Source organism: Megascapheus bottae, chromosome 3 (genome assembly GCF_031878675.1).
Source record: "Megascapheus bottae isolate mThoBot1 chromosome 3, mThoBot2.hap1, whole genome shotgun sequence".
NCBI classification, from domain to species: domain Eukaryota; kingdom Metazoa; phylum Chordata; class Mammalia; order Rodentia; family Geomyidae; genus Megascapheus; species Megascapheus bottae.
The window spans coordinates 879,753-891,803 of NC_143511.1; the positions used below are offsets into that span (position 1 = coordinate 879,753).

Sequence of the window (12,051 nt, forward strand, 5' to 3'; positions counted from 1 at the left end):
TATTATGACTTCAGTAGAATCATCAGTAAGTTAAAAGAAGAAAACAACATGATTATTTCAGTAAACTCCATGAAGAGATTTTATAAAAACTATGTTAATCCAAGATAAAATTTGTTAAGGAAAGCAGAAATATATTTTTTAGCAGAAATATTTTTGAACAATCTGAGTATTATTTAACTCAATAGCCAAAATTAGGAAAAGCAGTGACATTAGAAGTTGCTTCTCTTGACCATTTTTATTTAATACCATTTTGAAAATGTTAGTTCAGTTAGCAAGACAGGGAAAAGATAAGACTTCAACAGTTGAAAGAATGTGATGGAGCAAAAATATGTGGGTGTTATTACTTTTCTGTTATGCAGAAATCCCAAATGTATTAAGTGTAAATCATGGTTTATGCAGAAATCCCAAATGTATTAAATGTAAATCATGGTTTACAATCTAAGGAAGGAGTCTAAGCTGGGGGAAGGTTGGGGGGGGCGGGGAGAATATTTGGCTTATGAACTGTATAATGACTGAGAAATTATTTGATATTTAAGTGGTATAAGAATACTGTTGGGGGCCAGGAGCAGGGCCTAGTGATAGAGTGCTTACCTAGAAAGCATATAGCCCTGGGTTCAATTCCTCAGTATCACATATACAGAAAAAGCTAAAAGTAGTGCTATGGCTCAAGTGGTAGAGCACTAGCCTTGAGAAATCCCAAGGACAGTGCCCAGGCCCTGAGTTCAAGCTCCAGGACTGGCCAAAAAAAAAAATTACCATTGTAGCTATAGAATAAAGAAGAATGCCCAAGACATTCTAAGTTATATGAACATTTCAATGTCTATAGTATGAACCCACAGGAAAATGTTATACAAAGGAAATAGTTGAAAATTTGGCTAAAAATTAAACCATTTTTTTTCTCTGAAGCTAAGCTATTCTTCTCTCCATGCGCAAGTAGTCATTTTTCCTGTTTGCAGTATATATATATTTTTCTAAATTCAACCCCCTGAGTAGATTTTCTTCAAATATCAATTTTCCACTTGTTTATCCATGAATAACTGCTCTTAGGACATAGGTATAAATACAGGAGGTTACTTTCTACACTATTATTCTTAGATTTTTTTTTTTTTGCTATTTCCAAAAAAGAGTTTTGAGGCCATTTGGTATCTGTATTTGAACAAACTGAGTTACCATTAGACTCACTCAAAATAGTCACTCAAAATAGTCACAAGCATTTTTGTAATCTTTTTGTATAGCAATATGTATATATATATCTGTATGTATATATTCATGTGTAGCTGTATGTGTGTGCATATAAATATCTATGATATATGTAATATATGTACATATTTTCTTTTAATTCTCAGAAGATCCATATGAATAGGCATCTTCATTTATAGTTGAGGAAAGTAACAAATAATGTAATGTCACTTGGTCAAAATCAAATAGCCAATAAATTAGGGAGCCAGTTTTGAATTCAGGACTCTTGTCTACATAGCCCCTTTGCTACACTGCTATAAGACAGGGGGGTATTTGAATTTATTTCTCCCATTACATATCCATTCAGGAGATAGGCTACGAGTCTCTGGCCAGAAGACCTGTTGTTGTATTAGGGTATTTTTATTAGCTTCTATGGTAGTTTCCACAAATGTAGAAATAGGAATGAGAAAGAAATGAAGAGGTCAGTTTTCTGGAAAGCATTGTACATATTTATGGCTGTTACTGTTGCAAGGGAGGCTAGAATCCCTATGTCTAAAATGAAGATGTTCTAGTACTAAAAGCAGGAAGAACAGAACTGATATTAAGGGAACAATTGATATTTTGCTATTAGTCACACGGGAAATGGAAGTCTTATGTTAGGAAAATATCAGTCTCCCGGTGCCCATGTTTAAGCTTATATTTTATTGTACTGTTATCACTGAACAAGTTGAGTCTCCATACTTTATTACAATGGACAGGTGCATTATGAAACATGTAAAAGAATATAAAAAGATATAGTCTCAATGAGAAGAATCTGTTCTAGTTTTTGTAACTTTGTGTTAGAAATCCTTGTGTCATGCATATATCTTTTAAGGTAAGATTTATTTATAAAATAGGAAAAGATTCTTTTTATAAGTGTTTATGTGGTAAGTTTCATTATTAAATTTTCATGCTTTTGTATATAATAAATTTGATTGTATTGTCTTCTGATGCCCATCAGTTGACTCTGCAGGATTAAGCACTGTTTCTTAATTAGAATCTTCAAAATATTTTTTTTCTGGTCTTCTTTTACCTCTCTTGTATCTATAGTTCATGTACTTTTGCATCTTGCTCCTTGAGTTTTTCTTTTTTTTGATACTTTTTTATTGTAATTAATAAAAGGGTTACATGATATTTGCCAGATAGAAGGTGCATTAATTCACATACATTGATACCCTTTCACATGTCTTGGTCCCCATTATCCCCCCCCCCCACTGCCCTCATCTTGTTTCCCCCCCTTCCCTATCCAATTTCAAATAACCAAATACAAATATATCCGAAATATCAGATAACAAAGTGAGATACTGTAACAATATGAGATACCCAAGGGACAGCAAAGGAGATGAGAGATAACAGAGTACCTTAAGGACAACAATCATTCATTATATGGCTTTTGTTTCTATATCCTAGAGGTCCTTTCATTTAGCATCATATTATATGGCCTTTTGTATCAAGGTTTTGCTCTATTGCAAATCTCTGCTAGGAGAGCTCAAGGTTTCTACTGATTATGCCAAATGAGGGAAACCATTGAGCCTATGTTCCTTTGAGTCTGGCTTACTTCACTTAATATGATTTTTTTCTAAGTCTTTCCATTTCCTAACAAAAGGGGCCATGTCGTTCTTTCTGACAGCAGCATAGAATTCCATTGTGTACAAATACCACATCTTGTTGATCCATTCATCAACTGAGGGACATATCTTTGCTATGGTAAATAGTGCTGCAGTGAACATTGTTGTGCTAGTGGATTTAGTATGTCTGGATGATTGGGTAAATGCCAAGTAGTGGAATTGCTGGGTCATAGGGGAACTCTATGTGAGTCTTGTGAGTCATTGCCATACTGCTTTCCATAGTGGTTGAATGAGTTTGCACTCCCACCAACAGTGTAGTAGTGATCCCTCCTGGCCACATCCCCTCCAGCATCTGTTGTTATTAGTTTTCTTGATCCTGGCCATTCTAACTGGAGTGAGGTGGAATCTTAGAGTTGTTTTGATTTGCATTTCTTTTATGGCCAGAGATGTTGAGCATTTCTTCATGTGTCTATAGGCCATTTTTGTTTCTTCTTAAGTCTTTGGCCCATCTTTTAATGGGATGGTTGTTACTTTGAAGATTAGTTTTGGAGTGATTCAATTTTTTGAGCTGTTGATATATTTTAGATATGAGGCCCATGTCTGTTGTATGGTTGATGAAGATCTTCTCCCACTCGGTAGGCTTCCTAATTAATTTACCAGCTATGTCCTTTGCCATACAAAAGCTCTGCATTTTAATGCAGTCCCACTTATCCAGCCTTTCTCTGATTTGTTGTGATTCTTGATCCTTATTAAGAAACTTTCAATCTGTGCTAGTGTATCTCCTATTCTTTCTTGTAAGGTTTTCAGTGTGTCGGCTTTTACCTCGAGGTCTTTGATCCATTTGGAGTTAATTCTAGTGCAGGGTGACAAAGGAGGATCCAACTTTAGTTTTCTGCAGGTGCTTAATCAGTTCTGCCAGCACAACTTGTTGAAGAGGCTGTCTTTCTTCCATTCTATTTTTTTGGCTCCCTTGTCAAAGATTAGGTGGCCATAGGTCTGTGGTTTAATATCTGGGTCCTCAGTTCTATTCCATTGGTCTTCAGGCCTGTTCTTGTGCCAGTACCAAGCTGTTTTGAGAATTATAGCTCTGCAATAGAGTCTAAAGTTTGGTATTGAAATTCCTCCTGCACTGTTCTTTCTGCTAAGAAGTGTTTTTGCTATATGGGGTCTTTTATTATTCCATATGAAATTTTGGATTGCCTCTTCTATTTCTTTAAAGAATGCCATTGGGACATTGATGGGTATTGTGTTGAATTTGTAGATAGCCCCTGGCAAGATTGTCATTTTCACAATGTTGATTCTTCCAATCCAGGAGCATGGGAGGTTTTTTCCATTATCTCAGTTCTGCTTTAATTTCCTTTTTCAGGGTTTTAAAGTTTTCATCAAAAAGGTCCTTTACATTCTTAGTTAAGGCAATTCCTAGGTACTTTATTTTCTTTGAGGCTATTGCAAAAGGAGTTGCAGTTGATTTTTGAGGGTTAATTTTATACCCTGCTACCCTTCCAAAGTTTTGAATCAGCTCAAGGAGCTTGGGAGTAGAGTCTACTGGATTGTTTAAATACAGAATCATGTCATCTGCAAAGAGGGAAAGTTTTACTTCCTCTTTCCCTATTTGGATCTCCTTTATGCTTTCTTCTTGCCTTATTGCACTGGCTAGGAATTCTAATACTATGTTAAAGAGGAGTGGAGAGAGTGGTCATCCTTGTCTCATTCCTGATTTTAGAGGGAATGCTTTAGCTTTTTGCCATTAAGTATAATACTAGCTGTGGGTTTGTCATACACAGCCTTTATTATATTGAGGAATGTTCCATGGATTCCTAGTTTCTCTTGAGCTTTTTAACATAAAGGGGTGCTGGATCTTGTCAAATGCCTTTTCTGCATCTATTGAGATAATCATGTGATTTTTATCCTTGCTCCTGTTGATATGTTGAATTATATTAATTGATTTGCGTATGTTGAACCAGCTTTGCCTCCCTCTGATGAATCCTGTTTGATCATAGTGTATATTTTTTTTGATGAGTTGTTGTAGACGGTTGGCCAGTATTTTGTTGAGAAGTTTTGTATCAATGTTCATCAAAGAAATAGGTCTATAGTTCTCTTTCGTTGATTAATCTCTGTCTGGTTTGGGGATGAGGGTTATACTGGCTTCATAGAATGAGTTTGGTAAAGAACCTTCTTTTTCAATTTCGTTGAAGAGCTTGAGGAGTATTGGTGTGAGCTCTGTTTTGAAGACTTTATTGAATTCAGCTATAAATCCATCTGACCCGGGGCTTTTCTTGGGTGGAAGGTCTCTTATTGCCATTTCTAATTCAGTGCTTGAAATAGGCCTGTTTAGTTGGGTTAGTTCTTCTCGGTTCAGTGTGGGTATGTTAATATTGGCTTGGAATTCATCCATTTCTTCTAGGTTCTCAAATTTGTTGGTGTAAAAGTTTGAGAAGTATTCCCTCATGATATTCTGGATCTTGGTAATTTCTGTCGTGATATTAACATTTTCGTCTGTGATTTTGTTTATTTCAGTATGCTCCCTTCTTTTTTTTGGTAAGATTTGCTAAGGGTTTGTCAATTTTGTTAATTCTTTCAAAGAACCAACTCCTTGTTTTGTTGATTCTTTCTATAGTTTTTTTGGATTCCAAATCATTTAATTCTGCTTTGATTTTAATAATTTGCTTCCTTCTACTGGGATTAGGGTTGGTTTGTTGCTCTTTTTCCAGGAGCTTAAGGTGACACATTAAATTGTTGATTTGCGATTTTTCCAATTTGTTTTTGTAGGCACTCAGAGCTATAAATTCCTCTGAGTACTGCCTTTGCCGTGTTCCAAAGGAGCTGGTATTCTCTGTGCTCCTTATTGTTAAATTTCATAAACTGTTGGATTTCTGTTCTGATCTCTTCGATTACCCATAGGTGATTCAACAATGTGTTGTTCAGTCTCCATGAGTTAAAGGGTTTTCGTTGGTGGAGATTTGTGTTCAGTTCCAATTTGATGCCCTTGTGGTATAAGAGCGTGCAGGGATTTATTTCAGTTTTTCTGAATCTGTCCAGGTTTGTTTTATGGCCTAAAATGTGGTCTATTTTGGAAATGTTCCATGTGCTGCTGAAAAGAATGTATATTGTGTTGTTGCTGGGTGGAATATTTTGCAGATGTCTGTTAGATCTAGTTGGTCTATATAGTTGTTCAATTCTAAGGTTTCTCTGTTGAGTTTTTGCCTTGTTGATCTGTCCATAGGTGAGAGTGGTGTGTTAAAGTCACCAACAATCACTGTGTTTCGATCTATGTATGGTTTCAGTGAAAGTAAAGTTTGCTTGATGAAGTTTGGAGCTCCGGGATTCGGTGTGTAGATATGTAGGATCGTTATGTCCTCCTGGAGGAAAGATCCCTTTAGTAGTACGTAGTAACCTTCTTTGTCTTTTCTCACTAATTTTTAGTTTGAAGTCTATTTTATCTGATGTGAGGATGGCAACTCCAGCCTGTTTATGGGGGCCGTTAGCTTGATAGAGTTTATTCCAACCTCTCACTTTCAAAAAATGTTTGTCTTGTTGGGTAAGATGTGTCTCTTGAAGACAGAAGAACGATGGATCTTGCTTTTTGATCCAACTAGACAGTCTATGCCATTTAATTGGAGTGTTAAGTCCATTGACATTGAGAGTTTAAATTGAGAGATATTTATTAGTTCCTACCATTTTTAAAAGCTTTCATTAGGGCCTGTGTCTTGACAGTTCTTGTGGTACTTAGATGGTATGATGTTTAGGTGCCATTTCTTTCTCTGTATTGCATTTGTGCTGGTTTTCTATGTGTAGAACATCTTTGAGAATTTTTTGTAATGTTGGTTTGGTTGTTACATAATGTTGCAGCTTTTCCCTGGAATGGAATGTTTTTATTGTTCCCTCAGTTATGAATGAGAGCTTAGCTGGGTACAGTATTCTTGGTTGGTAGTTATTTGACTTAAGGTCATGACATATATGCTTCCAGTCACTTCTTGCTTGCATGGTCTCTGCTGAGTAATCTGGGGTTATTCTGATTGGTTTGCCTTTATAGGTTACTGATCCCTTTTCCCTGGCTCCCTTTAGGATCCTTTCTTTGGTCTCTATGATCCAGTTCGGACTATAATGTGGTAGTGGGATGTTTTTTTCTGGTCAGGTGTGTTTGGGGTTCTAAAAGCTTCTTGTATCTGGATGGGCCTGCCCTTCTGTATATTTGGGAAATTCTCTGAGATGATTTCCTGAAGTATATTTCCAATACCATTGACCTCTTTCCCCAGACCCTCCTCTATACCAATTAGCCTTAAATTAGGCTTCCTAATTGTATCTTGGACCTCCTGAAGCGCTCTCTCATATTTCCTAGATTTGGATTGACTCATTTTCTGTTCTTTCTCTATAACAACTAAATTATCTTCAGCCCGGAAATTCTCTCTTCTGCATTGTCTGACCTGCTATCAAAGCTATCTACTTTATTCTTCATTTCCCTTGCTTCTACTTGCTCATTTTTGATGCCTTGCATCTCTTCTTTTAGATCATGTATGGATTTCTTTAGCTCCTTGATTTCCATTTGAGTGGTTAGCTCAGTAGCTTTATTCTCTCTGGACATTTTCTGGAGTTTGGTCACCTTTTTGTTTGTGGATTCTAAGAATTCATCCATTTTTCTTGGAACAACCGTTATTATGGCCTCCTTTATGGCTTCTCCTTTTTCACATATCACCTTGTTTATGGATTCCTCTTGTTTAGCTATGGCTTCCTCCCTTATCTCTTTATATTTTCACACTTTTCATTAATGATGTTTATCAATTGGATTTGTATAGCACTTGGAAGACTCACCTCTCGGTTTTCCAATGACTGTTCCATTGTCTGTTTATATTGGGTGGGGGATGTTATTCTTGATTTGACATTTTTCTTGAGTTTCTTGTTCTGCCCTTTTGAAAATGGGAGCAAGATTAATACTAAACACAATTATAGTTTTTCAGATATAACCAACCTAGACCTCTGTAGCTGGCAGACACTAAATTTCACAATTTTTTATTGGTATTATCACTCTCTCTTCCTTTTTGTGCACTTACAGACCAGTCTAATGCTACTACTGATAACCGATTCATGACCAAAACAATAAGCTTCTCAATCCAATCTCTATTGTATTTAAGTCCCTTTTGACCTAGAGTATAATTGAACACCTAGATATACAGTATTGCTCAACAACCATCAAATGTAGATCCATGCATTTTAAGAGTTGAAAGATGAACAGAGGACCAGAGATAGAAAAATAGTATGAGATAGAACAGGGGAGGTATGAAAGGAATAACGTAGGAGTGTAAGATTATTATAGTAATGAAGAAAAGGTATAGCGTAAGGATAACTGACCTAAGTTGATAAGCAGGTAGCGTATTTGAGTACAAAGTTTGGAAAGGATTAGATAAATCTTATGAAAGTAAGAAGGCAATAAGAAGAATATATCGAGAAAAGAGGGAGGTAGATATAAGGGATTTTATTGATGAAAAATTTTAAAAAGGAAGAAAGAATAAGACAAAAACAAAAACAACCACAAAAAAAAGAATGAAAAACCGAGAAACAAAAAACAAAAGAGCAAAAACGACAACAGAAAACAAAACCAAAAAAAGAAGAAAAAGGTGGGGGAGATTCCTCACTATTGTGAGCTCTTACTTAAGAAATACTAGGGTTAAGACCAGGATATTAAAAAGCAGGTGTCTGTATCAATATAGATATCGTTTGTATTCAGATTGTACCCAGAACTGTCATTATGTTTCCGGGAACAACCACAGTGACAGAGGACTACGGGAAAGGAAAGAGGAAAAATAAATAAATAAAAAATGTGTATGTAAGATGGTAAAGAGAAAATAAGAACACCTAAAAATGCAAATAAAAAGGGGTGGAAAAAGAAAAAAGAAAGAAAGAAAAAAACCCCAAATCAACGAAACAGAACAAAAAAATAAAAAAAAATAAAAAAGTGTATTCTTCAGGGTTTTTTTGGGGGGGGGGCAGGGCAGGATAGGAAACTTGTGTCTCCACTAAATTCGGGATCCGAACACTTCAGAAAGTCTTTTTCTCTTGTGATTTGGCTATGAGGTTTTTCGGATCCGATTGCTTCTTTGGGAAAATGAAGCTGAAAGATCCGCAGGTGGGTTTTGTTTACCAGGCTTGTGGCTGGCACAGGGGCCAGACTTCAGCAGAGCTGGGGCCGGATTTCCAGCTAGGGAATCTCTGGGAAATCTTTTGCCCTATAGAATGATGGCACTGTCAACAACACCTCTCAGGTTCCATTTGCTTTCGCCGGGTCCTTGCCAGCAGTCAAGGGGGAGCTTGTGGGGGAGGGGCTCCCTCCCAATGCCGATCCAGGAGCAGAAGTGGAAACTTCTCCTTGGAGGTACTCACAAATTGTTGGGTTCTCCGGTTCCGTGAAGCTGGTAGGTCCGTGCACGGCCAGGTGTCGGCTCTGGGCTCGTGCAGGCTCTGTATGGCTCTGTCTGCAGCCGGCAAGTGGCAGCGCCAAGAAGCACTGCTGCTCAGATTCAGAAGAGCCGCTTTGTCTCCGCGGCCACTCCGAGCGGCTGGAACCGGTCCCCGCTGTCTTCTTTGTACTGCATTTCTGCCTTTTTCCTCTGTGACTGAGGTCTCTGTTTCGCTAAAGCTTACTTAGGATCGATTTGAGGTATGTACTGTCCCCTACACTGCCAAAACTGGTATCTTGGCGAGAGCTCAGAAAGACTCAAACTGAACCACCGCCATCTTCTGCCGCCTCTGCTCCTTGAGTTTTTCTTCAATATGTATTCTTTTTTCATTCCCATTATTCTATTGATCCAAATGTTTGTTGACTCTTCCCCCTAGTTGTGCTCACATCTCTGAAATTCAAGCTGAATCAAATGAGTTGTCTTTTGAAATCTCACTTCTATAGATTAAAGATCTAAACTACTTGGACTGCTGTATTATATTCTTCAGTTTCTCATTTCTATTTCCCTTAAGTATTTTCCTAAGCACTTTGTACTCTAGGAATTTTTCCTACTGTCCACGAAATCTCACTTTTAATATTATTTCCTTTTCTTAAGTCTGTACTTACCCTTACAATTTGTATTTTTTTTTTTTTTTGCCATGCTTGGGCTTGGGCTCAGGGCCTGAGCACTGTCCTTGGACTTTCTCAAGGCTAGAGCTCTACCACTTGAGCCTCAGCACCACTTCCAGCTTTTTTTCTTTTTATGTGGTACTGAGGAATTGAACCCAGGTCTTCGTGCATGCTAGGCAAGCACTCTACCAGTAGGCCAAACTCCCGCCCCCATTACCCCTATAATTTGTATAGCAGACTGTTAGCTTTCTTCATTCCTCTTCTTGGTCATAGGGCTTGAACTGTGGGTCTGGGAGCTGTCCTTCAGTTCTTTAGCTCAAGGTTAGTGGTCTACCACTTTGAACCACAGTACTACTTCCAGTTTTCTGGTGGTTAATTGAAGGTAAGAGTCTTATGGACTTTTGTGCCCATGCTGGCTTTGAATTGTGATCGTCCTGAGTAGCTAGGATTACAGGCTCAGCTTCTTAACTTTTTTCAAGATGCTGCTGGAAAATTGAAGATGAACTGTGAAATGCTCAGTGATCAATCCCTTGGCCCCAACCAATCTGCAATTAGTTATTGCATTTCTGGTTTACCCATAGCATTTTGAAGTTTGTGGCTTCATTAGCATCTATTTTCTGTTTACTTATTTATTGCTTTCTATTAATACCTTTAAAGGTGCCAGTATAGCTGAAAACTTGTGTATGGCTCCTGCCCGTAATCTTAGCTACCTTACATTGGGAAAATCACAATTTGAGGTTAGCCTGGACATACACAAGGCCTTTCCTCAACTAGTAAGTGGATATGTCAGTGTGTACCTGTCATCCTAGCTACAAGAGAGGCAGGAGTGATATGATAAGGATCATGGTTCCAGGCCAGCCTGGGCAGAGAAGTCTGAAAGACTCCATCTCAGATGGAAGGAATGTAATGTGATGGTGTATGCCTGTTATTCTATCTATAATGAGGAGCAGAAAATAGGCAGTTTAGGTGGGAAGCGTGCAGTAAAAAAAAAAATAACTAAAACGAAAAAAAGAGCGCAGAAAAATTGGGCGCAAGGTGTGGCTCATTGGTAGATCATGTACTTAGTAAGCAGAAAGTAATACCTCAGTTCCCAGTGTACACTATAGTCAATATACATGCAAACACAATCCATGGTTCATAGTCCTTGGAACAGATAAATAGGAAGAAAATTATAAACTATTGAAATGAGTTCTTGAATTTTGTCATAAGTAGGAAACAAGGTATTTTATTCAAACTATTGCAACATAAGAAATTATTTTGTTTGTACCTGATGCTACTATTTTATAAGACACATTTTTATAGTGCTTTCCAAATTTTAAAGCACTTTTCATGTATTATTTCAGAGGGTTTACAGAAGCTGGGACAGCCTTAGAGACATTTGTAGTAAGCAATCTCATTTTTTATTGGCGATTGAAATACTTTGTTTACATATGGCGTGTATGCAATATTTGTAACATTTTACTGTTGGATGTGCATGTTGTAGAATGCTTACCTCTGACCTACTTATAGCACATTTTGTATCACAGTGGATGACGTAGTAGATGAAAGTGATGACAACGATGATATTGATTTAGAAGCTGAAAATGAAATGGAAAATGAAGATGAGCTAGATCAAAATTTTAAGGTTTGTATACTTTATTGTCATAGTCAACTTTACACATTATATGCTTCAGTTAAAAACAAAGATTTGGCTAATATACATATAATGGTGGGTTAATTTTTTTGTCTAAATCCTTTATTATGGATGTTTAAGGACTGTAAATGATTTAAGATTGAATTTTGCTTTAAATCACTGGTCTGAAAAGTAGTTTTTGCTCCTGACTAGACATTTAATCTAATTTTCTTAACTTTACTTTTTGGTGGTACTATAGGATTTGAATTCAGGATTACATGCTTGTTAGATTTATATTCTTTATCACTTGAGCCACAGCCCATCCTGACTTGATTTTGAAAACGAAGGAGTCTAAAGGAGAAAGACTTTATTCTGTTGTGGAAATTTACTACAAAATGCATTGTCTTTTATGAGCAATTTTTGAGAATATAAAAAGAATAGGAGAACAGTGTATAACTGTTTCTCTTTTTTTCTTTTGGTAAGAACCAGTGTTTATTTAACAATCCATAGGTTTTAGTTAATTGGAAAAGAAAAAAAGGAGAGATGTTCACTCAATGAGAAAAAATGTTTACTGAATTGAGAAAATACAAAAG

At 36.9% G+C, this 12,051-nt stretch overlaps 1 protein-coding gene across 8 annotated transcripts in view; it reads left to right on the plus strand.

The window, feature by feature from the left end:
* The window catches only part of Agtpbp1 (ATP/GTP binding carboxypeptidase 1), a 169,686-nt gene that overhangs the window by 65,117 nt on the left and 92,518 nt on the right, over positions 1-12,051 (plus strand). For all 8 annotated transcript variants that reach the window (XM_090329444.1, XM_090329442.1, XM_090329440.1 and 5 more), the window contains one exon: positions 11,373-11,470. In XM_090329444.1, the coding sequence (XP_090185570.1) occupies positions 11,373-11,470 (98 nt within the window). The remainder of the gene's footprint in view (positions 1-11,372; positions 11,471-12,051) is intronic.